The following is a 26,313-nucleotide window of genomic DNA, read 5'->3' as shown; positions in this document are numbered from 1 at the left end:
ATCTGAAGATGAGTTGAGTGTAATTTGCCTTACAGTGCTCAGAACTCTGTAAAAATTAGAGCATTCAGAGACGGCTTGAACTGCACCGTGGCTGGTGGCAGGGCTTCTCTTTAACACTGCAAAAGACAGAGCGCTAGGTGCTCATGGAAACTATAACAACACGACCCTCTAAATTATATCAGCCACCCTCGCTCCAAACTTCCCAAAGATAAATATCCCACCTAATGAATTCTGTGATTTCATTTGTAATTAACAAATTACATATCTCAGTATCGGAATGTTATCGAGCGTGAACTTCCAGAATCGTTCAACACTACGTGTTTGCAAATGCGCTTGACATTTCAGCGATGTTATTTTAGTTTATGGAAGTAATGTCGGTTCAACAAGGAATGAAACGCAACACACGATCATTTCCCCATCTATCAGCATTCCCATATGCTTTTAAAGATAAAAACAAACACAGATGGCTTTCACTTGATGGAATTTTGCTATAAGGCCTGAGTAACAACCTTGGAGCCTGCCCCTGTATTTATAATAGTAAGTTTTAGCATGCTGTATTTTTAGCACGTTGGTGCACCAGAATATCTGTGGCAGAAAACATACAGTCATTTATGGGAGTGTTTGAAAAAAATAAATAAATTGTGAGACTGCCTATTCGGACATGAATGGAAGGCTGCCCTGTGTTTACAAACATACAGAAATTTCCACAAATTTATTTTACATTATAACCCTGAGAATTTGCAGCATGATATGTATTATACTTTCTCTTAAGCACTCTCCTTTCAGGGCTTATTGCTATTATTTGCAATTGCCAAGGATTTTAAATTAACTATAGAAAATACAGTAGTTTAAAGCTTTTTCAGTGAAATAGCATTTGGATATTTTCCAGACTTCTGGAGTGCTCATGCTTCCTTAAGTAGTAGCTCATTCTTTGTGCTTTTTATTGTCCATCCCTCTTTCCAACTAATGGTTATAATTATGGTTCTATCTTACAAATTTCTGATGGTAGGAAGGGTGATCTTGGAGCCAAACCTCAAAGGCCAGGTTGTTGGCAAGCCCCAAAACAAGTCCACGAAAAAAGAAGAAACAGAGGAATAACGTAGCAGATGGAGCCCAAGCCCAGAGTAGAAAACTTTTCTCACGGTGTTGGACCTTCTCCTCTTGGTGAACACTGTCAGCACCTAGAAAGGATGTTAGAGAGAGAAGTGGGGTTTGGGAGGAGGTTAGGAGAGGAGAGCCCCCTCTATATGAGTGGGTGTCATGAGCTTTTCATTCAAGATGCTACGTCTGATATTCCCACGTTTCCTGGGAAGGTTGGAGTTGGTGGGTGTAAGGACTGTCATGCCACCCAGGTCTAAGGAGCAACGCATGACACTAGCTGTTGGGTTTTAAATGGTTATGTGGTATTTTCTGAACTGGTATAATTTTCAAATGTGTTCCTTGTGTGTGTGTGTGTGTCTGTTAAGTTAAATTTTAAGACAAGTTTTGCTGCTGGAATATATATAAAACTTAATTGTTTTATATAACTTCTCTGCTTTCTTAACCACTTGCTCCCCTAATAAAAAGTGTGGGGCTTGACTTAGCATGGCTTACCTCCAAAGTTCTGCACCTTGTTTGTTTTACATCAGTTTGATTGCTTTGTCACCTTCTCCTTATTGTTTGGTGAATGATCTTAAAATCAACAGATCTTTTCTCTCTTCCCATTGCTGTTTGTTAGTGTTTCTGTAGCCTCCAGAGGAGGAACTTTGTGTATTCTCCGGGGACTGTTCTTGGGTAAGGTCATTCATAGTTACCCTGCCGCTGCGATGGTCCCATCAGGGGCTGCAGTAGTAATTAAGCAGGAATAGGGGAACCATATTTGACTTTTTATCAAATATGCCTGTATGTGGGACTAGTCTCCTTACTTACTCGCCTTCACCAGCTTGCTATATGCACTGTACTGAAAATACACTGTTCTTTTTTGGGGGGTTGGGGTGTTTTTTTGTTTTTCATTTGTTTTTCCCAGAAAGGTTAAAGGTGGACTAGGCACCAAAACTAAATGGCGTGGCAGGCAAGCAGTCCGTCCAGAGCATCTCTGAGGTGCGATGGGAGCCTCTTGCTGGAACTTTGAGGTGTTTAGCTGGGGGAATTGTCACAGGGGTGTTTTCTTTGGCCAGAAGCACCTCTCCACCTCAGGAGTTGTGTTAAGAAAGTACATTAAATTTGGCAAAGCCCCGGTGGAACATTATCGACTAATTCCATTTTGATTTCTTTCTCTGCTGCACATCAAAAAGTCGGTGAATGTTGATCTGCCTGGATTATGCAATGAGTTCTAAAATTCCCAAATAATGTGATATTTAACCAAAGACACGAGATATTGAACCAAAGATGTTTCTATAAACAAAAAACCTGTTGCTGCAAAAGTGCCAAGTGAAAGGATAGAAGTACTAAACAAAAAAGTTTATGAAGTATCTTGTGTATATACAGAAACAGACCCAAAGTCACACAGTATACTCAGGTGGGAGTTTAGTAAGAACTTAATCGCCTTTTTTGTGTTAAAGCAAAACTATGAATGACCTTACAGTTTTCATTTAACTAACTTACTTCTCTGTGGTTATGCTTGAATCTCACTTTGAATGTTAACTCTAAACAGCTAACCTGTTTCTTCCCTTTATCCACTTTTTTCACCTATCATTGCATGACACGCAGGGTCAGTTTTGTGCATGACACCCGCTACCAGTATTGGTAGGTTCCAAATTTCTTTATTGATCTCTTTTTATACTGTATATGATGTATATTCACTTGTTTCAAAAATCCTAGGCAAGATTTAGCCTCTGACTAGAATTAAAGGTTCGCTTGTCCTTCTTTCTGGTTGACTTTGCAGAGTGTTTTAGATTTGTAGATGAAAGCTGCAGTTTAGATGTGATATCACCTGCTATAACAACTACACTGCAAAAGCATAATACCATGAATTCCAGTCTGCTTTTCAGTTTTCAAAGTTTTATTTCTCTTTATATTTTATATTGTCTAGTACTATAAAACCATAAAATACTGGAAAAAGCCAGCAAATTTCATCAGTGTTTTAAAGTTTCATAGTGGTGTGCCTATTTCTCCTTTTTGCTGTGTGTTAGAAAGTTTTATCAGCGTTTCCCAGAAATGCCTCCTTTGATCCACAGAGGTTCTGTTGAAACCCGTGATCTGAATCTCGCTCCTCCTTTAAATATGTTTGCAGCTTGGAATTAACATTTTGGGCATGCAAAATAGAAGTCCAATGCAACAGCCTCTAAGACAGAAAAGTAATCTCTCTTCTATTCTATAGCCCTATCCCAGTGATATTATTTTTTTGTGGGGCTATTTAGATAAGCAGTTATAATATCAAGCCTTTAAAACATCAAGTTAATAATTCTCCCATGAAGATGCTGATTAAAATTCATTCTTCAAATGAGCAAAAGCAGTGACTTTCACTAAATTGACCTGGCTTTTTTAGATCAAACAAAGCAGTATTTAAATCAGGAAAATTATTATCATCCTTCTCCTGATTTTTGCCTCAAAGCAGATGGTAATTTAACTCTGATAAAATCTAACAGTTAAGCAGTGCTAGTAGAAAAAATGCGTAAATTGGATTATAAAGGAAGACAGCGAGTATCTGGCTAACTTCAAAATGAAGAGACATGGAAATAATTCATTTTCAGTTGTGTTTAAAAATTAACATAAATATTTATCAGTTTCCTTCCTAGTACAAACCACTGTTATTTATTTTTTTTTAGTAGAATTTTATTTTGGAGTGCTGTATATCAGCACTGAGGGAAAACAAATTGCCCATGTAACAATTCTCAGGTAACGGGGCTGTTCTGGTAGAGACCTTGTTTGCACAAGTAATGCTCTTCTTAGAGATAACGCCTCCGTTTATCAATGGTCCTTGCTCTTTTTTTTTTTTTATTTTTTTTTCTGGGAATCGCCGATTGTGTTGACAACCTTCCTTTAATTGTACTTGTAATAAGCTATTTTCCCTTTTTTTTTATTTCTCCGCCACGCTTTCTCGCTTTGCACTGTGATTGCATGCCATCTGCCGGTTTAACCCATGACGATGGCTTGCCGCTCTTGATATTCACCATGCCAAAAATACCACTTCTCTTACCATAATGCTGCACCCTCCTGTTCATTGCTTCCATGGTTCCCCTCCTGAAAGTACCCATGATGCACAACGCTACGGCCGCCACTGTCTCTGCAGCAACAACTCCTGCAACAAGTGTTCCCTTCGCCGCAACAGCCACAGCAAATCAGGTTTGCTCCTTTTAAAGCTTTCTTTCACAAGATCCCGAACTCTAAATGAGTGCTGAGATTTTTGTTTTAATTTATTTTTGTTAACAAAAAAAATTCTCCCGGAGAATTTTTTTTTTTTTCTTCTGTGTTTACCCCATCAAATTTTACTTTTATTTTAAAGTCGTTTATAGCAAGTGTTTGTGGGACAGGTTGCACTTATTTAGAGTTAACATTTGTTGCAAATAATGATGTAGCTGTGTTTTGTGTTGCGATGTTTGTACCTAATTACTGTGTAATTAACCCAGCTGGAGTTAGAATCACCGTAGTACTGGACTACTTACAAAAGTCAGTTATTAACTCCTAAGTTTAAAAGGAAGATCATCACAGGTTTCAAACCTTCAGGTGTGTTAATGTAGCATTCTCCATGCAGCGTGTGGAAGTGACTAATCTGTAAGCATGGAAACTGTCTAAAATCACAAGCCGGACAAGGCAGCTGAAAAAAAAAATAAAATGAGAGAAACAAAATTGAATGTTTTCTGTAAACACTGGTGATTAAAACAGCACTCAAGATATTTATGACTGTGCCTGCTTCATGTTTGAAAGCATATCTTTCACCTGGGAATTATATTTCCCTAAGGAAGGACGTTTTTACAGACAACCCCCAGGGTTATGGCAGAGGCAGGCTAGGGAAGGTGATACTTGCTCCTTTTCTTCTGCAGTTTGTTATGTTAATGGCAGTTTTCACTTTGGGAGGGTTTCCCTCTTCTCCTGTAGGACCTGATTCCCCAGGAAGACATATCTATTGCAGCTGAAAGTGTGTAGCTTTGACTCCTCCATTGGGGCTGTAGAGATTCCCACCCCGATGTGGCCAGCATCCGCTCGGAGAGGGGTTTCCACAGCAGTTGGGTCACTCTGACTTTTCTGTTGCTTTGGGACCATCCTCGGGCACTTCCACCGGAGACCTGTTTTCCTCTCAGCTTTTGAGAGGTCAAACTGAGGAGGAAGCAAGCAGATTTGCTCACCAACTGAAAGCAAAGGGGCTGTATGTCCCCATCACCTGTCCTTGTGCTGCTCCTGGCCAGACCGACAAGCTGCTGCAGACCGAGTAGAAACACTTGCCCTCCACCCCATTCATTCCCCTCCACCTGTCAAGCAATTACAAAAAATACAGTGAAAATATTTTGCTTAATAATGTTACACAAGCAGATTTATTTTTTTTTTTTACTGTTGGTCCCAAAACTATTTAAGTATCCCATGGAAAAACAGAAGTATCCGCAAGAGTTTATTTATAATAATTCAGGAAAAATATACTACCTCTGAAATACACCCTGCTTTCTTAAAGAAACACAAACCATTCCATTTTCTTTATTATTTTTTTTTTAAAAGGCTTCTTTGCCAGCATTGTGGTGTTTGTGCTGCCAGCATTTTAATCAAAAGAGGGTTGTTGTTTTGTGTGTTCTTTTCTGAGAACTAGCTCGTTTTAATGAAAAACTGCTTGGGACAAGGAGGAAAGTGCAGCGGGCGAATGGTGCATTCCGCTGTCTTTCCCAGCACAGCGTCTGCAGGCAGAAAAATGTCTGGCGGTATCCAGTGGGGTTTTGTGATCCCAGAGTGGTGACAGAGGGACCTCAAAGGTGCCAAGGGGCTGTGAGAAAACGGGGTGGTTTGGGGAGGGGGTCGGCTGGGGACCCTCTGCAGCGCAGGAGTGCGGCTGGGGCAGCTCTGCCCCCCACTCTTCTGAGCATCAGAGGAGCCGACTGTGGCTGAAGTAGAATAAATACATGTACACCTACAAAAGGAGTCTTTTTTTTTTAAGCAGTAATTTATTTATTTTTTTTTCAGTTAATGGGAATAGTTTCACAGGAGTAACCAGTGCCACTGGGGAGACATAGGTGTGCCTTAATGCACTTTCTCATCTAGCAGGTTAGCGGGCAGAGCCCCTCCTTTCCCAGTGCAGATTTTGTTTGCATCGGAGGATTAGAGCCTTTTAAATTTAACATGAGGTGTAGAAAGTGTCTGCATTTATTTAGTTGCATATATTTGTGTGTGTGTATGTATACATAAAACTCCACGCTGAAATTAAAGGATGGTTTAACAGGGGGGGGATGGGTTTCCACTTGTTTAACTTCAGCCGTTTGGAAGTTTGGCATCCGGTTCATCTGCTTTTCTAGGAGTCCGTGTTAGGGAAAGGTGAATTGCCCTGGAGGGTCCCACCTCTTTCTCTTGCCTGCGGAAGGAGCGTGGGTGCTGCGTAACTGAAGCTCTGCACCACCACACATGGAGGAGATGAGTCCCACCCCAGCAGCTTTTCTCGTTGGCTTCTGTAGCGTGGGCCAGCGCTTTCGTTTTTCTTCTGGCTTCTGTCTTTGTTTTAGTCATTGCAAATCTATAAAAGCTACTGTAAAAAAAAAAACAAAAAACAGTGTATTTTGAAGTAGGGAAAGTAGTAATAGTTACCTCTTCTTTATAAGAGGCAAATCTCCAAGTTTGCTCTTTATTTACAATCTCCTAAGAGTCAGAGACTAAGCTACAACACTGGGAAAGGCCCTATAGTAATTCTGTGTTCCTAACTCTCAGTATTTGTCTGGCCCAAGAAACACAGAAGGAGCAGGAAATTAACTTGGGTTAAGACTTTGTTCATGGTCATAACATCCTTTGTTTGTGTCCTCTTGTATGGATTTAAGCTCCTCTGTGTATTTCAGAAAAGGACTTTTTTTATTCCCATCTAGTTAAAATTTCCTTTCTTGCTCTGTGCCGTGCTGCTTTACATATCTGTGGGATACGATGTCCTCTTCCCAGTGTTTCTCCTTCACTCTTTTAATCAACCTGCAGCCTTCAGCCCATCCCATTTCAGCTCCCACAGCTTCTCCTCACAATGCCAGGCGTGAAAAGAAAGTCATAGCAGGTCTTAATCATTGAGCTCAATATCATTTGGCTTAGTATTCTGGCCAGGGGAGAGATTGCTGGGCTTTTTTGGGTTGAGTATGATGATCCAGGTGTCCTTGAAGCACCAGCAGAAGGAAAAGTCAACATCCCAAAAGTTACGGAGTCTGAGCTGACGGCTAAAAAAAACCAACAACTCTGTTGAGTCCGGTAAATTATTTAGTATGTGCTGTCAGCGTGTATTTTGAAAAAAGATGAACTGTGCCTCACGTCTTCTCTCTGTGCTTGCTTTCTGAAAATAACATGAGTAACAGCTCAAAATGTGCCTGCGTTGACACAGGCACCGTTCGTCATGCTTTGCCAGCAACTCTTGGCATTGTGTGTTCAATGTATGGCACAAGGCACGTGAGAAGATTATGTAGGGTTAAAGGCTATACCATAGTACATCCATACAGGGTGATACCAGTTAAGAATATATGGAAAATCAGAAGTCTCTTGCTTTTCCTGACTTAATGGAAGTTAGGTTTTAAAACCCAAATAATTTTCTTGCACATGGACTTCAGAGCGGAGGAGAATCGCTTTGGCTCAGTGCAATGAAAACAGGATGGAGCAAAAGTGCTTTAGCAAACCCTGTTTTACAAATCCTGATTAAAAGCTGACTCACTCAGTCCCAGAGCTGGTGGTGTTGCTCTTCGCTGCGTGTGGACATCTTGTGAGGGGGTGTCCCTGCTTATTCTAGCTGCCAGGCTGTGGTGAGAGGGGATGGAGGAAGGGACTTCAGCTTGGGATTTCCAGTGGAGGGCAGGTGGACTTCCAAAGGTGCGTGAGGAGTCTGGGAGCATGACCCATCAGAGGTGAGAGGTCCTTCCCCTTTTCCTTATTCCTCTTTCACAACTGCTCCAGCCATTCCCACCAAAGTGGGGCTGGAAGCTGCAACTGCCTAACCTCGCTTCAGGGTTAGATCCTTAATGAACTTATTGGGAATGCTGATGAGGTTTTCCTGGAGGATGGAACTAGCAAAGTTCCAAAAAGTGTGAAACGACCGTGGGAAGCAGTGTTGGGGCGTGTGTACAGAGAGTTTGGTCCTGGCTCCCTCTAGTGCATGCGTGTGGGCAGAGGTATGTAAAATACCTTATTTAAAATATTAATACAGTATTTGTGTGTAAATATATACTTCAGAGATCTCTAACACCGATTTTAATTATTGCCTCTGTAGGTAGTGGACTAGCAGTACTCAGGCAAGCAAGGAAACTATTAACCTGCTCAGCTTTGCTCACAGGTAGCCGTAAGATTTCACAGATGACAATCTATCCTAGCATTATTTGAAAGAGGTGTTATTCTGAATTCCGGGACTGAGTTTCAATTTTGAATAATGCCACCACCTGTTTTGGGAAGCTTTAAATTTCTAAGTAGAAACCCTTGCTATTGCTTCATTTATGTATATGCATGGGTGAGTCCTACCAGGATTAAAAAGTTAGGACTCAGCCTGAAATTAAGACACCTAAGTGTTGGTGTCTGAGTGCAGGTGTCTACGTGCAAGCTAGAAGTTTAAGTGCCCATTGTAGACTGTGAAGGTTATCAGCAGAGTCAGGTGAAGCCTGAAGAATAGTCTGGCTCACCCTTCAAAAGTCATGCAGGGCTTGGTTCAGTTGCCTAAACATGTGTCTGCTGATGTTTATGATTGTCCTAAGATAACCTTGGGTGTCTAGGTTATCCAAGACATTTTGGCAAGCTTGGCAAATGCAATTCAAGACCTACAGACAAATCTGCAGGCTTCTGAACTGGCAGATGGACAACAGGCCAAGAGACCTTAGCCCAAATGGTACTAAAAACCTGTTGAGCAAATGACCTGAGCCTGCAGTGGCTGATCACGTGAAGTGATCTCCAGGCTCCGTTGGCTTATTGACTAGACTGTATCACCCCGTTGACTGGGACAGGAGGTTAGACACCAGCATTTCTGTGTATTAAGCTGTGTCCTCAAGCTCCGTGGATGCTTCCTTAGTTCTTTGTCATTACAGGGCAATTACCAAATTCCAAATTAGAGAGAAGAGTCTTGCTCACATCAGTACAGAACAGTACACGGCTTTATCTTCTGTAGCGATGAAAATGGGCCAAAAACTGGCAGTATAAAAATAGCATTACAGAGGATGCTGCCTAAAGATGTTATTTAGTGACAACATTATTCTACTGGTTTTGTGCCCTTTAACCAAGAAGGAAAAATTAAAAGGCAGATCCATTAGAAAAATGAAATACTCATAGGCCATGTCTGAAAAGAAATGTAAGATCAACAGGCTGTCTCATGCTAAGGCTTGTGATTATCTAGCACAGCTGCTTTAAATCATGCATCAGCGTTCACACTAAATTAGGTGGCAATTATGCAGATATTAATTATGAAATCATTCAGTAGCCTTCGGTTTTGTCAAATTCTGTAAAAATACAATGAAGCAGAAATAAAAATAGTTATGTTACATTCAAGTGCCACAAACAAAAGGACAATTAAAATATTTGCCCCAGAATTCAAAAAGTAGTTAAGATTGTGTAAAATACAAACACGCCAAATGTTTAGTGGGGATTTGAGACAGTGTATGTGGCAGCTCCTTCAGGAGGGAGGGGACCTGGGATGAGCAGCAACAGAGCACCTCTCCTTGCCGAGGTCCTCACAAAGGCAGCCGCCACTCCCAGAGGAGGCAGATCCTTCTTAGAAAAAAATGTTGTGTGGCACCTACTTGAGCTAATTTCTCCTTCTGCAGAAGTGCCAGTTGCTCCATCTTCCAAATATTCCCTGGTGTCCCCAAAAAGGGCTTCCTCTCCAACCCCAGGAAGCCTTCTTGGCAGGGCAGAGGGCTGTCCTCAGCACTGCTGACAAGGGTTTCTCTGTCTTAAGTTCCCTTTCCTCCTTGTAGAAACCTGCTGGACTCATAAACGGGGAGAAGAATAGCAATATACTCAGAAAATGAGTTGAAAAATCTGGAAGGTAGTAGGAAACCGCCTTTTTTTGTTGGTTGAAAGCAAGCTTTTGAGAAGGAAGGTGGGAAGGGGAAACACATTATTTACATCTTTAGTGCCCATATACAACAACGTTACAAATATGAGCCTATGCAAAATTATCGTTACTTATTTGAAAAGCTTTAATTGCAGTTTCTAAGGGAATGGGAGAACAGGTCGGAAGGCAATTCTGCTGTGAATAACAGCCATCTAAACATTTTTTGTCCTTTTTTTAACTGAAAGCTTTGGTGTCAAAGTTCCATAAAGTCCCAAGTGAAATGCTCCTCTGTTCTAATAGCAGAAAGGACGATTTGAATCTGACATGAAAAAGTCCGAAAGAGGAGATGGAGGAACAGGTTCCTTTCTCAGACACGTTGTCAGAGGGGGTGCTTGCAGGGAGCCAGTCCAGTGTTGGGCATCTTGCAAGCCCACGTATGGTGCCATGCTGCTCCACTTGGCATCTGGGATGCAGGACTGGACATCTTGCCTTGTACCTGCAGCAGGCTGTAAAAATGAACCTAAGCAATCCTCGATGGTGAAGAGGCATTTCTTCAGAGAAGGTATTTGAATAGCAATGGCTTGTCACGGTAGGAAAGGCAAACTTAAACAGCTTGCTGCCTCTTTCATACTAGACTCCCAAGAATCACAAGCCTCAATGCAACCAAGTTATCTTGTCTGAAGACACTGAGTCACAACGTATGTAGCTGTAACTTTCAGAATTAACAATTTGCAGACTCAAGAATTGAGAGTTTCCAATCCTAGAGCCCACAGCAACTGTCAAGCCATGCAAGAAAAGACCCTTTTAAATTGCCTTGAAACAACTGACATTAAAAAATAACTGGCAAAACTTCATTTTCTTACACTGTAAGGCAGCAAATAAGCAAAGGCAAAAGATTAGCCTGGAGAATTCAAAGGAACTCTATTTTAAGTCTCATGCAAACTTTAACCAAGTCTTTTTTAACTTTTTTTTTTTGTCTTTTAAGGTAGAGTGTTGTTTCTGTGTAGATGATGATGGTTTCTGGCTGGCCTGAATACATAGTTTTAGATGACATGCTCATATACAAGAAGGCACTGGGAAGAGATGGAAAAATCTCCGTTTTGTTTTGTTTTTAGAAATTCCCCCTTCACACGCTCCCGCCCTGGTAGAGGACTGAAACCTGACTTCCTCAGAAAGCCTGCTAGATGGCAGTATCACATAACATGAGCAGCAAGCAAAGGCAAACACTATTTCTTTTATATAACAAAAAATCAAGACATATTTCCCATTCCTGTTACAGACTGGTTTAGCTTTTGTATCGTTGCAATTAAAATAATGTATTTACGTTTGATATGATAACTTCCTTTTGTGCTCTTCCTTTGAATTACTCAACAAATTATACTTTAACAGGTTGAGTAAAAGTCTTGAGCCATATAATTATTATTTAAACACAGGAAAAAAAATCTGAGGTCAACTCATTTTGTAGGCATTTAAGGGAAAATGAGTTTGTTTCGTTGTGCTTGGCATGTATGCACGGCTCATGTGCGTCTGGTTTTTTCCATCATAAAATTTTAATAACACAGTGCAGAGCAGAGCTCCAGATGTACTTCTTTGGGATTCTGCTCTATGAAATAATTGCATCTGGACATCTCTAGCTGCTCCAACCATTTTCCCTTGAATTAACGAATGTCATATTTTTATCTCAGTGTATGATTTATTGCCTATCAGAAATGCCATTCTTTGGCTTTGAGCATGCAGGAGGCTGCCCACACGCAGTGGAAACATCTATTTATTTATTTGTTAGTTTCTTGTACCTGTCGTGACTTTCAGCTTGAGACAGATATTAGTTAGCTTTGACTGACTTCATTTTTGGTGCAATATTATCTTTTAAATCTAAATTATAGAAACGTTGAGATTGGAAAAGACTTTTAAGATCATCAAGCCTAACTGTTAACTTAGAACTGCCAAGTCCACCCCTAAACCATGTCGGTCAGCACCACATCTACATGTCTTTTAAATACCTCCAGGGATGGTGACTCAACCACTTCCTTGGGCAGCCTGATGGAATGCTTGACAAGCCCTCCAGTGAAGAAATGTTTCCTAATATCCAATCTGAACCTCCCCTGGTGCTACTTGAGGCCATTTCCTCTTGTCCTATCGCCTGTGACTTGGGAGAAGAGACCGACCCCCACCTCTCCACAACCTCCTTTCAGGTAGTTGTAGAGAGTGAGAAGGTCTCCCCTCAGCCTTCTCCAGGCTGAACGCCCCCAGCTCCCTCAGCCTCTCCTCATAAGACTTGTTCTCCAGACCCCCCACCAGCTTTGTTGCCCTTCTCTGTACATACTCCAGCACCTCAATGTCTTTCTTGTAGAGAGGAGCCCAAAACTGGACACAGTACTCAAGGAGTGGCCTCACCAGTGCCGAGTACAGAGGGAGACACGTAATAGTGTAATAATACGATATTAATATATAATAGTATAATAATATGTATGTCTGTTTATGTGAGAGTATTCAGATACGAAGAAAATTAAGGAAGCGGTAAGCAGTCAAAAGTCAGGAACGTTAAGATTTCCTCAGATTAGTTTTAAATATAGAGAGTTTCATAAATCTAACACAAGTGTTATAAACATGGTGTCTGATGAGTAACCTTGATGCACATAAATTTGGTACCTTTCTCTGTTTAAGTTCTGGATGTTGCTGTGGACCATCCCTTGCTTGGAAGGGAGTCTCAACTGGAGTACCAGGTTTTGGGAGGTTTTGGGAGGTGGGGGGGAGGGGTGTTCAGAGCAGTGGTTACTGATGGGGAACTTGGAGAAGTGCTAGCCCTGCTCTGTGTGCGGTGGCTGTGTTCACCTACAGGGATGCCACGCGTGTAGTGACAGTCTGAGTTTGCATGATTTGGGCATGCGTGATGGGTAGGAGGAAAATATAAAGCTGCTTTTGTTGGGGAGGCAGGGGGAAGCTGGGTTAAGGACACCTAAGAAAATGGAAGTTTGGAGAAATAACACCCCTGCAACAGGAATATGGGCACTTTTACAGGTAACGCACAGCCTTTCACTCCTTTGTGCTCTCAGTTTCTCTGCGTAAGCCTGTTCTGGCAGTTTCTAAGATTCAAGAGGAGAAGGAAAATTACTTGAAAGTAGGAAGCGAAAAACACACATGATTGCAGTAGCTCACACCTGCTGAAAGGTAAAATTGAGTGGCTATTCAAAACAGTCACTGTACAGGAACTCCTAAAATATTACCGCAGTGGTTTTCTCATTTCTATGTAGTCTGTCTGCTGCCTGTGTGATTACGTAAAAATAGATTTTGGTAGAATAGATTAGAGTATGTTATGATCAATTTATAGTACTGCATTATTTATTACTTTAAAGAAGAATAAGTAAAGGCAGATTGCTTTCATTTTTAAAACAACTAGTCCTGTTGCTTTGGAGTGAGTAAATACCTATTAAGTTGAACTTAAATATTATACATTATTACTTGGGTAAATACCTATTGAAGCTCATAAGAATGCTAAGGAGTTGGCAGCACAAGTGGCTTTGGACTCTCTTTCAGGACCTTGTGAATATTAAACGAGAAGAATGATGCTGTTGAACCCTTGAGCCCTTTGGGATCCCATAGTTGCCTTGATCTTTTCTTTAGATCATCGTGAAGAGCTGGATTTAGACAACGTCTTTGTCAGCTTCATGACACCCTGATGGCCAGCAGCTTGTGCCTGATGGAATGAAAACATGCTAGCAGCTGTGTCCACTTCAGCATGGACATCTGACACTTAGCCATTTCCAGAGGCATAACATCAACATATGGGACAGGCATAATTGTCCCATGTGAACTGGAGCAGAAGTGGGGATGCTCAAATTAAGGGAAGAAAAGAGAGGATGGAGCAGGGTACCAGAATTACCATAGGAGGGGGTGGGCTGTGAGAAAGCCAAGCAAATAGGACCTCCACCCCTCAGGAAACACCTGATGCCCCTGATATTAGTCACTGTATGGGCAGGCAACCAAGGAGATCATCTGTGGCATAGACATCTCACCCTTTATATACAAATCGGGGGTCACCTTATTGATGAGCGAAGTAGACAAATATATTGGGGATACATTGAATTAATGGAGAATCAGCAAAATAAAAATCTTCCTTCACTCCTGAATTGAAGGGAGTTCCACAGTTAGTGAGAAAAATGAAGCAGATATACATGAAATCATAATATGGTGGAAATGAGAATGGGGTTTCTGGCCATCAAGAGAGGAGGAATAGCAAAGGAAAGAAGCCAGCGATGCAAGGTGGAGCTCAGTATGTTTATGAAAAGGGATGAAGTGATTGGCAGTGATAGCAGGGGTAACAAATTGCTTTCAGCAGGTCGCTCCAGCCCTATTAGTAGTTCCTTTAGGTTCTGGCTGGGGGGGATACATTTATTCATGGGGTTTTTTTTTTTCTTTTCAGTGTTTGCAGGTGACATCTCTGTAGAAGGATGCTAGTTTGACACTAGTTTTAGAGGAGTACAAACTGGTGACTGTGAATTTTGAAAGTGGAAGGGGACAAATGAGTGAGGCAGGCCTGAGGTTAGATGGGTATGTGCAAATGTTACTTGGTCGAGAGAAGGAAGGGAGGCTCTTGGGGCAGTGACAAGGCTTGTGATGTAGTGCAGGCAGTAGGCCAGGTAGAGGCTTCCAACGGGGGATTGCAGCTAGTGCCAGGACCAGGAAAAGGTGCAGGACAACAGCAAAGGTGGGAGAGGTGAGGTGTGAGTACCCCACCGCCTTTCCACCCTGAGTGTTGGGAGCAAGAAGGCTTGGTTTTCATGCAAGCGAGAGTTGGAGCTTGCTCAGCTGTTATCCAGTTGAGGACAGGGGCAAATCCCATCCCTGGGGGGAGTGTCAGTGGGAATCTTGGGGTGGGAGGTTGGGTAGCTCGGGTTGGTGCTCCGTGGAGGGGCTGCTGCTGAAGCCATGGAGAAACAGTCACTGAGAGACTACCAGTCCTCATGCAGTCCTCTAGCTATTATCTGCTGCTACTGTTTCACATGGGTACCAGTGATGCGGCTGGGAGCAGCCTGAAGACTATCAAGAAAGGCTATAGAGCCCTGGGGGTGGCAGTCAGGGACTCGGGTGCAGGTAGTTTTTTCATCAGTCCTCCCAGACAAAGGGAAGGGGGTTGATAGGGCCAATCGAATCTGGCAAATCAGTAAATGGCAACAGGGCTGGTGCCACAGCCAGGGGTTTGGCTGCTTAGACCATGGGACTCGCTTTGAGAAACCTGGTCTGGTGGGGTCCACCTGTCAGACAAGGGAAGAGCATCTTTGGTGGGAGGCTTGCAAAGCCTGTGAAGAGGGCTTTAAGCTAGAGTTGCTGGGGAAGGGGAACTGCAATCCATCCCACTCCTACCAGTATGGTGCCAGTACCAGTAACAGATGCCCAAAGCCTGGAGAAGGGTTGCAAGTCAGCAGGAGAGCACCTGGAGTGTAGCACAAAGGAAAACCAGACACACCAGCCAGTAAGTTAGCTTCATCGGGGGCCCGACTTAAATGACTCTATGCAAATGATTCTATGAAACAGGAGGTGAAAAAGTTCATCTGTAATGTTATGTAAAAATTAAGTAAGACCAAGGGAGAGCACCTGGAGTGTAGCACAAAGGAAAACCAGACACACCAGCCAGTAAGTTAGCTTCATCGGGGGCCCGACTTAAATGACTCTATGCAAATGATTCTATGAAACAGGAGGTGAAAAAGTGCATCTGTAATGTTATGTAAAAATTAAGTAAGACCAAGCATAACTGATAAGATAGTGATTACTCTCAGTAAATGTCTGAATATTTACTCATCCTTTTCTACTTTTGATTAAAAAAAAAAGGACTGATTTCTTTTCAAGACAAAGAACAAGGTGCACGTAAATGTCTGAATATTTACTCATCCTTTTCCACTTTTGATTAAAAAAAAAAAGGACTGATTTATTTTCAAAACAAAGAACAAGGTGCATGCCACAAAAGAGCATTCTAAGAGAAAATGAAAAATAAAGAAATGGAGGCATTTCCCAAAGGCATGGAGAAATATAAATAGTCTTGAGTTTCATGTCAAAGGGAAGAAATACTTGGTGTTAGTTTTATTTTTAGAAAGCGGGAGAAGTTATGAGACAGCCTGATATGAGTTGGCTGTCTGAAAATATCTGTCGTTTTTAATGTATACCCTAGATATATATGACCAGTCTGCTACTCGTGTGAAAAACGTGAAAATTGAAAATGTCAGCGTGGTAGGATTCATCTGCCCTGACGCAGGTGTCTTAAATACCTGTGTGTGAACTGTTTGCCATAGACTCTTAAATTCAGTGGAGGGGAAAAAAGTGTCATGAGTTGGTAATCTGCCTCAGGCTAAAAAAAGTTGCCTGAGGTAGGCTAGGAAGATATAAAACAGGATGGCCAGCTGAGGCATACATGTCTGAAATCATCTGAGATGAATCTTGTCTACAAGAAACTGCTGTTACTACATTGCTCTTAAAATGAAAGGCTGAGCATTCTAAAATATTTTCTATGTATGAGTTTGTTCTTGGAGGGGTAAGTCCTTCACAATGTGGAGGTCAAATACGATTTTAATGCCCCCTTAAAATGTATTAACGCCTATAGAGTAAGTGTAATTTGGAGAAATAATTTCAAAACTTCTGAAAGAGAAACATCTCAGAAGTAGATGCAAAGTCATGTTTTCCAGCTGATCCATTGTGACAGGTCTTTAGTTGAACAAGAGTTCATGTCCATGGAATTCATGTAGAATGGTAAGTTTTCTGTAGTCATCGTTGTATAACAAATCTGGGACTAGAAACAGAATTTAACACAGAATAAAGAAGCTTTGCGAGTTTTAGTTTCAAAATAGAAAATCTCAAGCCAAATGGTCTTCTTGAAATTCGTAGTACCCAGTCGTGATTCTAGGTACTTTGGTCAATTCTATGGACCATATCAAGGAAAGCAGTGTGCATAGTAACCTGGGTGTCAGAAAAGAGTCCACAAAGGTGAAATTTCCACCTCAATTTAAGAGAATCTCAATTTTACTTCTGAAGTCTTGAGACACTAGCCAGTTGCAGCTGCCTTTGCTGGGTCTCAGGAGATCCCAAGTTGACGTCGATTTGTCTGCTGCATACCATGGGTTGGTAGTTCAGAGAGAAGCTGAAACCATTGGCAGTAGTGTCTCTCTTAGTTGTCATTCCTATGGATGACACTGCAGAACTGTATCATCCTTAGGAACAGCCCTGGCTGAATTTAGGGTTGCACTTAATCACCACTGTGGTCGTTCAGAGGTCCTGAAGGTAAAGGTCTAAAAGAGCCTTACTCTGATAGAAAAGAGAGAAAGTCTTGGCATTTGGGAGCTGAAAATGCCACCTCTAAAGAGCTGGAAAATTTGGAAGAGCAAATGCTTCTTGACAGAAAGTAGTTTGCAGAAATTTAGGTTCACTCTGTGTATTTGCAATTTCAGTGGGGTCTCATAACTAACATTGGCACAAATTTAGTGATTTTAGTCTAAAGGGTAGCCAGCTTTCTGGCATTTCAAACAGGGTTCCAAGCAATAAGGCAATGAAGAGGGTACCCTGTGTCTGTGAATGCCTCCAAAAATGCCCTTTGCTGTTGTTACATCTTCTGTGCATTACTACCCCAGACTGTAAGAGCCAACCCATTCTGCTTATGCTAGAAATGGTGTTCTTATTAGATCTCTTACTGCAGCAGCAGAAGGTATGTTTTCTGGCACGTCTGTATCCACACCTGTGGATCTTACCCATGCAGAGCATGAGAAAATGCTTTCCCATGCTTGACCTGTAGACCCTTGTACATGGGACAATGCACACGCATTGTGTAGTCTTATTTTTCTGTTTTTTAAGCTTGTATGTCCTGTGGTAAAAGTGTCAATACGTTGTGTCACGTTGCTGGGAAGCATAATGATAAAGTATCACTGCAAATATGGTAAGTCGTATTTATGGACATTTGAGATGTAATTTTTCAAAGAGTAGTGAACAGGAAGGTCGTTGGACCTATGAGCGAGTAACGAGGGAGTGCAGGCTCTGCAATAGGTGTTTGCAGGGATGTTCCTTCGTGGGTATGTTCTGTACAGCTTGCGAGTAACGAGGGAGTGCAGGCTCTGCAATAGGTGTTTGCAGGGATGTTGCTTCGTGGGTATGTTCTGTACAGCTCCTTTGTCAGCATGCTAGGTTGGAGCAATTAGCAGCGATGCAGACTTAAGATAGCCTCTGTCTTCCATCACAGCTTATTACTTCGTTTGTAGATTAAACAGAAGAGGTTCGCGGTGTGTTTTCCATGTAAAGTAGCTTAGCATTCTATGTTTCTCTGTCAGACACAGTGGGGAAAAAAAAAACAACCACAAAACAGTTGCAGAAGCTGATACATGTGTATGTAGCTATGGCAGAGTTGTGATATCTTTTGAGAAATAGGGTGTGAACATATAATTAAAGACTACGGGATACGTTTTACACTTTGTGGCTAAAGTTAAAAAAAAAATATAAAAATGTAGCTCCTCAGTTCTGCTTCTCTGCACTGGAGAAGCTTGTTCTGAAGGAGAAGCTTGAGGTTTTTGGTTTGGGTTTTTTTTTTTTTTCCTAGGAGGACTCCTACGTGTACTAGAAATAGCCGGGGTGCAACATGCCCTAGTTCCATCCCCTGCACGAGTGGTGGGGCGGCGAGGATGATGTGGTGGGAGCAAGCTGGCTCCCCAGGCACTGGCAGGGGGAGAAGCACGTTGGGGAGAGCTCCAGCTGCTCCTCCTGCACCCTCAGCCATGTAAACAGGACGTGCTCAGCACAAAAGGAAAGTGTTAAACATTGTCTTCGCCGTTTCCTGAGTTTGGAGAGGAGGGGAGGAATGGCAGGAATAGGGACCGGGTGGTGGAAGCCCTTACCTGGGCTCTGAGATGAGGCCCTCTGCCTTCTCTGTCACACATTTTGGGGGAGAATCAGTCTTGTGGGGCTGTTTGCCCTTTCAGGGTATAAGGGGCAGTGATTTGTTTCCCTGTAGAGACAAAGGGAGGAAAAAAGCCATAGGAAAATGCAAGTTTATCCCCTCAAAAGTTGGCAGACAACGTAGGCAGCTGCCGTATCTGAAATTCTCTTTGTTTTTTTTAACACTGAGCAGGTTTTGGGTTGTGTCCCAATAAACCAGACCTTAGGATCCTTTAAATACACTTGCGTGATTATGGCTAACCCAGTATAGCTCCAGCTGCTTTATTAATTACATTGACATGTTGGGGTTGTAACAGGCTAAAAATACCAGTGCTGATAATCTTGGTCGCTTCTGATTTTCAGCACAGCTATGTTCTTTGTACATACATACTGTCAAATCACCCTGCTGTAGGTGGACCAGGGCTATGGCAGGCAGGGCTTGATTCTTTCAGCAAAGCTATTTCTCTGTTATTTCAATAGGAAACAGAAGATAGGCGATAAGCTAACAAACTCACAATGGGTGGAAGTTCATTAAAAATATATGTCCTTGTTGTATGTACGATGTATTTAGGCGCTAAGCCCTTCGGAGCAGCAGGTGTTTGCACAGCATTCATTACAACGGGGCCAGAAAACCACCAGATTTTTCGGTGCTGGTGGTAATCAAAGGTGACTTTGTGGCATGCCGGCCAGGCCAGTTGGGTGGGGTGAGGGACCTGGTGGTTGTGCACGGAGAGCAAGGCAGTTGTGGTTGTGAGGTGTCTTAAAATGTTAAAATATGACCGGGCAGGGGACTAGAACAAACACCTTCCAGGCAGAGGCGAGCGTGTTTCTTTTTGGCAGTCTGTATGTCAGAGGTAGTATGTTGCTCAGGATATTTTCAAAACACCGTTTTTATTTTTTTATTTTTTTTTCCTCCCCTTGCCGGGCAGGGGACTAGAACAAACACCTTCCAGGCAGAGGCGAGCGTGTTTCTTTTTGGCAGTCTGTATGTCAGAGGTAGTATGTTGCTCAGGATATTTTCAAAACACCGTTTTTATTTTTTTATTTTTTTTTCCTCCCCTTGTAAAATAAATATTGCATTAAGCAGCGGTCTAGCTTGGAAATACACAAGTAGGTCGAAGTGCTGTTAAGACTGTCTTGCCTCCCACCTCCAAACACAGCTTAAAAATATGTTGAGTGCCAAATGCGACAGGAAGAGCAGATGATGCGATGATGCGCTCCCGTCCCTCCACTCGTGCAGAGGAGTCTGGGACATGGACGAGCCATCGCTGTGGCAAAACCATCCCACCCCTGGCTCTTGACATGACTTTCCCCAGCAGCAGGTGGTGGAAACCTCGACCGTGTTCCGATGCTGTGAGCAGGTCGAGCCGGTTGCCGGGCACCGTGTGTGTTTGGCCTTCACAGTGTTGGAAGCGGGAGAGTTTGCATAGAATCATAGGATGGTTTGGGTTGGAAGGGACCTCAAAGATCATGGAGTTCCAAGCCCCCTGCCATGGGCAGGGACACCTCCCACTAGAGCAGGTTGCTCAAAGCCCCATCCAGCCTGGCCTTGAACACTTCCAGGGATGGGGCATCCACAACTTCTCTGGGCAACCTGTTCCAGTGTCTCACCACCCTCACAGTAAAGAATTTCTTCCTGAGATCTAATCTGAATCTTTTTTCTTCCAATTTAAAACCGTTTCCCTCATTACACCTCCTGGCAAAGAGTCCCTCCCCAGCTCTCCTATAGGCTCCCTTCAGGTATTGAAAGGCCGCTATAAGGTCTCCCCGGAGCCTTCTCTTCTCCAGGCAAACCTCTCTCTGCAAAATGGTTGCTTCACCCTCAGTTTGAGACCTTGGGGAGGTAAAGCAGCACGGTCAGTGACTCGCTAGGCACACAGAGGTAGTGTCACCGTCATCCCCCTGGATCCCCTGGCGTAAGGAAGCGTGAAAAACCTCTCAAGTTTTGCTGACCTGCAGATGATTTATTTTTTAATTTTTTTAGGAAATAAGCAGCTGCAAAAAGGGCATTGAAAACACACTTTAGCTCCTTGAAAACACCCAGCCCAGTACATTTTTTCGCTTGCTAGTGGTGAGGGGCCCTGCCTCCACCGTTTCCCTTGGTCATTCCTGACTTTGTGGGAGCTGGGTGGGAGCTGGAGAACCACACCAGGCACCAACGCACTTGTGAGCCTCCTCGGGAGGCCAGGGCTGCTTTCCCCTCCACTGGCAGTGGGGGCGTTGGGGGTGTGCACCCCACTGATGGCCAGGCCCTTTTGGGGCTTCACCACGGTCTCCAGTATTTTGGTACCTCAAATTCCACCCGCCTCTGCGTGTCCTCACTCACTCAAGTGAGGAATGGGCATGCGGGAAGAGGATGACCAGGTTTGTGAAGTGCAAAGACCTCTCAGGCAGCGTGAGGGTAGAGGATGCTGTCCCATGAGGGATGCTGTCCTGTATGGGATGTTGTCCTATACAGGATGCTGTCCCATGAGGGATGCTGTCCCATATGGGATGTTGTCCTATACAGGATGCTGTCCCATGAGGGATGGCTGTCCCCTAGGGGATGTTGTCCTATACAAGATGCTGTCCCATGAGGGATGCTGTCCCATATGGGATGTTGTCCTATACAGGATGCTGTCCCATGAGGGATGCTGTCCCCTACGGGATGTTGTCCCGTGAGGAATGCTGTCCCATAAGTGATGCTGTCCCGTACGGGATGTTGTCCTATACAGGATGCTGTCCCATAAGGGATGCTGTCCCGTACGGGATGTTGTCCTATACAGGATGCTGTCCCATAAGGGATGCTGTCCCATACGGGATGTTGTCCTATACAGGATGCTGTCCCATAAGGGATGCTGTCCCATACGGGATGTTGTCCTCTACGAGCTATACCCGAGCTTAGTCAGTCCAGTGCCATCCGTCGGGGCGAAATGCTCTCCCCGTGTCACCTTAAAAGGGCGATCACGCTTTCCTTTCTCTTAACAGATAATCCTGAAATAGCCGGCAGGAGCGGAACGGAGTGTCACGAAGCCTCCCTGCGGACGGCCAAGCACGGCTACTGTACATACTACCCCGTCTCCTCCTCTCTAGAGTTGCCACAAACTGCATGCTAAAAGTCAAGAATTTGTTCTTACGGACAAATCACAAACTCGAAAAAAGCTAGTGCTGCTATGTCATATATGAATATTAAATATGGTATGCTTACTATACTCCAACCTAAAATAGTTAACTACCTGATACCAGCTGTGATGTTTCAAGACATAAAGGGTAACATTTAGTTTTAAAGATTTTTCTAAGCATAGTTTAATTCTTGCAAATATTGTCTTTTTTCCATAACTATACCCAATGGAAATGGTCCAGTTAAATGGGCCTCGTGAGATTCAGTTGTCTCTGAATCTTTCGAGCTCAGCAATAATTAAGTTGTATTGGCTAAGAACTTATCCCAGTTGCAGGTTTAATTTTCACTCGAACTATGATTGGGGTTTTCCTTCTCGGTTAAAATAAAAAAAAAAAAATAAAAAAAAATCTTGGTTTTGCTCCCCTAGGGAGTTGATTCCAAGACAGAGGAAGTGAAACGCAGCCCAGTGTCCTGCACGCCACCCTGCCAATCTGAATATTTTTAGCCAGAAGTCCAAAGGAAAGCACAAATTCTTTAGATGCACATGGTTGGTGTTTGACTTGTATGGAGAAGTTGCATTTGAATCATAGCAGAGTAGCAGAAGAAAATTTAAAAGTTTTGCACAGTTGTACCCCCCCTCAATCCCCAAAAAGAACAAAGTCTTGAGAATATTATTTTACGAGTATATTTATAATGTTTTTAAAAGAGACTTTGCAGAAGTGCCTAAATTTTGTCACATCAGACTTGATGAAAGTGAGCCTGATGCCAACAGTCAAATCTCACCGGAAGCGAATAATCTTTCAAACTCATAGTCAGGTTACCAAAAAGATCCAAGCTGTTAAGAAGTAACTTCTAAAACTGTAAAATCAAACACACACACACACACACACAAAAAAGACCAAACTAACAAAAGAAAAGGCGAAAAAGAAGGTGGTAGATGAAGAGCTTTGTATGATATTCTAATTTAATTAAAATTCAGTTGAGTCACTGAAACTTCAGGGGTGACTTTAATCTAGACTATTAACTGAACACTAAGAATGTAGAATGAGATTCAGTTTAATAAATCGTTACTGTACTTGCATTTTTTTTAATTGGATTATACGATTGTAACCAGATTAGAGTGGAGAAAAAAATAGTTCTTTTAATTGTTTTTCTTTAAAAACATATTTTATGTCACAAAAGTATGAAGATATCTTTAATACAATTATATACATATTATATATACATACATACATATATATGGATGAAGCAGATTTTAATGTTGTTTACTTTTTTAAATACTTTGTTGATTTACAAGGTAATTATATATGTATAATTAAAATTTCATTTGTTTGATTTGAGATTTGTTTCAAGCACTATTGTACCAAATATTTCATATTTCACATTTTATATGTTGCACATGTATCACATAAATGACATAGTTTTTAAATTATTGTTTAAAAAAACAAGACAGCTGTTATAAGTGGATATTATGTATAATTGTTTGCAGCATAAGTTTTCTATGTGGACATTATTAGTGATTGCAGTATTTTAACTTAACCTCTTCAGATTGATTGTAAACTATTTTAAACTTCGGCAGCACTGCCTGTTCTGGACGACTGAAGGCACTAACCATATAATTATTTGTCTAGGAAATTATTTTCCGGGCTAAATCTTGTTTGTCCAATGTCTAATTACTATCTATTTATATATAAAGCTGGAGATTTGATCATCCGAAAGAAAAAAATAATCACGATTCGATTGTAAAATTAACATAGTGCTTGTAACGTTGCGTTAGTTTTAATTTGTGGAAAAATAATGTATCTTAACTTGTTACTTTAGCAGTTAAGGTATCACCATTATATACTATTAAAACACTAATATTTGTAGACTTTCTCAGTCATTATAACTAGGTAGTTGACACTGCAACTTGCCTATATCTGTCAAAGTTGTTTTTATTTTTTTATAATAGTTAATTTAGGCATTTGGGTAGCTTATTGTACAATACTAAATGGTAAATTATCCATGTTGTTTAAATATTTTATGTAGATAACTCTTCAAGACATTGTTTTGTGTGAACTTTTTATGTTTCGAAATAACTGTTATTCTATGTTTTTTACAATTAATCCAATACTACTATTTTTTGCCCATGGATGACGAAGCTTCAGATACATCAGGTCTTTCATCCAGATAAACTGACAGACAAAAAGAGAAAATGTATTTTTAATAAGAGATCCACTTTCCGACTTTATGACTTTGTAATATTCCTGAAAACTATACAAGTACAAACCTATGCTAACAGTAAGGAGGCAATTACAGAGATGTGCAAATACGTGTACAACAGATTCTGCATTTTATTTATTTATAAAGTAATTTTATAGACTATTTCAAAATTTGGGAAGATCTAAAACTATTTTTCTGTATAAATATTATTTGCCAAAACTTTGTTTATATTTTAAAAGAAAAAAAAAAAAGTCTAATGAAAATGATTAAATTTTAAATGCTTTGTTTAATTAAAAAAAATAAAAAATCCAACAAATAAACCCCCCTAAAAGAACCATGAGATGGGCCAACACAGAGACAGTGAATACTGTAGCTGGGACACGGTTTCAAGTGACTTGAGGTGTCTCAGTGTTTATTTTTTTCAAAGGATCCAGCACCTCACCAAAATACCTTTTTGTTTGCCTCTCTCATCCAGCATAATCGATGACGCCTACGATGAATATCTCGGTAACAGTTAAAAGAAACCCCTCCATTCACTCTTTTTCAGCATATAACTACTAGTGGTCTGTTAAATAGCCATTCTACTTCTGTTGTGACGTTAAATTCATTCACCCAATGTACAACCACTGAAATAAAAAGAAGCATTTTAAAATGAGAGCCGAGTCGGGGCCATCCTTTCTTGCCGCGCGGCTCCGGGAAGAGGGGCCTTGGGGGAACAAAAAGAGTCTCAAAAGGAAGTGGAGGAGTCTCTTTTAAAAGTCTGTAATTATTTTATTTTATTTTATTTTATTTTTAATTTTATTTTTTCCTTAATTGCATGTTCAAGTACAAATCCTTAAGTGCAATGCCCAGGTTCAGGACCCACGCAGATGCTCTAGGAGGAAGCACGTACTCTTCTCCTGCTGGGGACAGCGTGCCAAGGATGCCCCGCTGCACATCTTTAGCCCCAGATTAGTCATTCTGTGCCCTTTCTGCCTGCCCGTGCTGCTGGGGTGCAGGCAGGCAGTGGTTATCTCAGCAGTGTGGCTGGCAGATGCCTGACTGATGGGGGCTTTTTTGGCCAGCGCATCCTCTGCATCCTCTTTTCTTGTCTACATCTCGGAGAGTATTGCACCGACAAATAATCCCTGTTATCTACGAGTTCCTCCAGGAAGAGCAGCCCCACAGAGGTGTTGTGTGCCCAAGGGCAGAGCTCACACGGCAAGTTAGTGACAGAGGAAGGATTAAAACCTCTAGCTTGAAGCTCCGTGGTTTCTTCGCACCATCTTCTCTGATCTTTTTTTTTTTTTTTCTTTTTTTAAAGAAAGGAAATACAGTTCCTGCAGAATCAAGAAGAGTTTATGTCGTAAAATCACACACATTGCATCAGCACTGGGGCAGGTTTGGAAGGAGCCCCAGGTCAGAAGTATTGTGTCCAGTTCTGGGCACCTCAATACAAGAGAGATATCGAGGTGCTGGAGCGAGTGCAGAGGAGGGCAACGAAGCTGGTGAAGGGAGTGGAAGGCAAATCATATGAAGAGCGGCTGAAGGAGCTGGGACTGTTTAGTTTGAGGAAGAGGAGGCTGAGGGGAGACCTCATCACTCTCTACAACTACTTGAAAGGACACTGTAGAGAGGTTGGGGCTGGTCTCTTCTCACAGGTAATTAACAATAGAACGAGAGGGAACAGCTTCAAGCTCCAACAGGGGAGGTTTAGATTGAACATTAGGAAAGAATTTTTCACAGAGAGAGTGGTCGGGCATTGGAACAGGCTGCCCAGGGAGGTGGTGGAGGCACCATCCCTGGATGTGTTTAAGGGATGTTTAGATGCGGTACTGAGGGATATGGTGTAGGGGAGAACTTTGTAGAGTAGGGTAGATGGTTGGACTCGATGATCCCAAGAGTCTCTTCCAACCTGAATGATTCTATGATTCTATGGAGTGATGTGGAAAACCACCGGGCTACCCAGTGGATTTGGATAGATATATCTATCTATATTGGCTTGGTAGACAAGCATATC

At 42.0% G+C, this 26,313-nt stretch overlaps 1 protein-coding gene across 10 annotated transcripts in view; it reads left to right on the top strand.

The window, feature by feature from the left end:
* Positions 1–24,969, top strand: part of MBNL2 (muscleblind-like splicing regulator 2) — a 106,463-nt gene extending 81,494 nt beyond the window's left edge. For 4 of the 10 annotated variants that reach the window (XM_014944130.1, XM_014944131.1, XM_014944129.1 and 1 more), the window contains 2 exons: positions 2,689–2,724; positions 21,980–24,969. In XM_014944130.1, the coding sequence (XP_014799616.1) occupies positions 2,689–2,724; positions 21,980–22,107 (164 nt within the window). In that variant the 3' untranslated portion in view covers positions 22,108–24,969. Of the gene's footprint in view, positions 1–2,688; positions 2,725–4,168; positions 4,264–21,979 lie in introns of all 10 variants that reach the window. The other 6 variants (XM_014944132.1, XM_014944137.1, XM_014944135.1 and 3 more) reach the window with 3 other exon arrangements.
* Positions 24,970–26,313: the final 1,344 nt, after the last annotated feature.

This window comes from Calidris pugnax, unplaced genomic scaffold, assembly GCF_001431845.1.
Source record: "Calidris pugnax isolate Ruff unplaced genomic scaffold, ASM143184v1 scaffold69, whole genome shotgun sequence".
NCBI lineage: Eukaryota > Metazoa > Chordata > Aves > Charadriiformes > Scolopacidae > Calidris > Calidris pugnax.
Note: the sequence above shows the minus strand (reverse complement) of the source record. Positions and strands in the feature narration are given on the sequence as shown.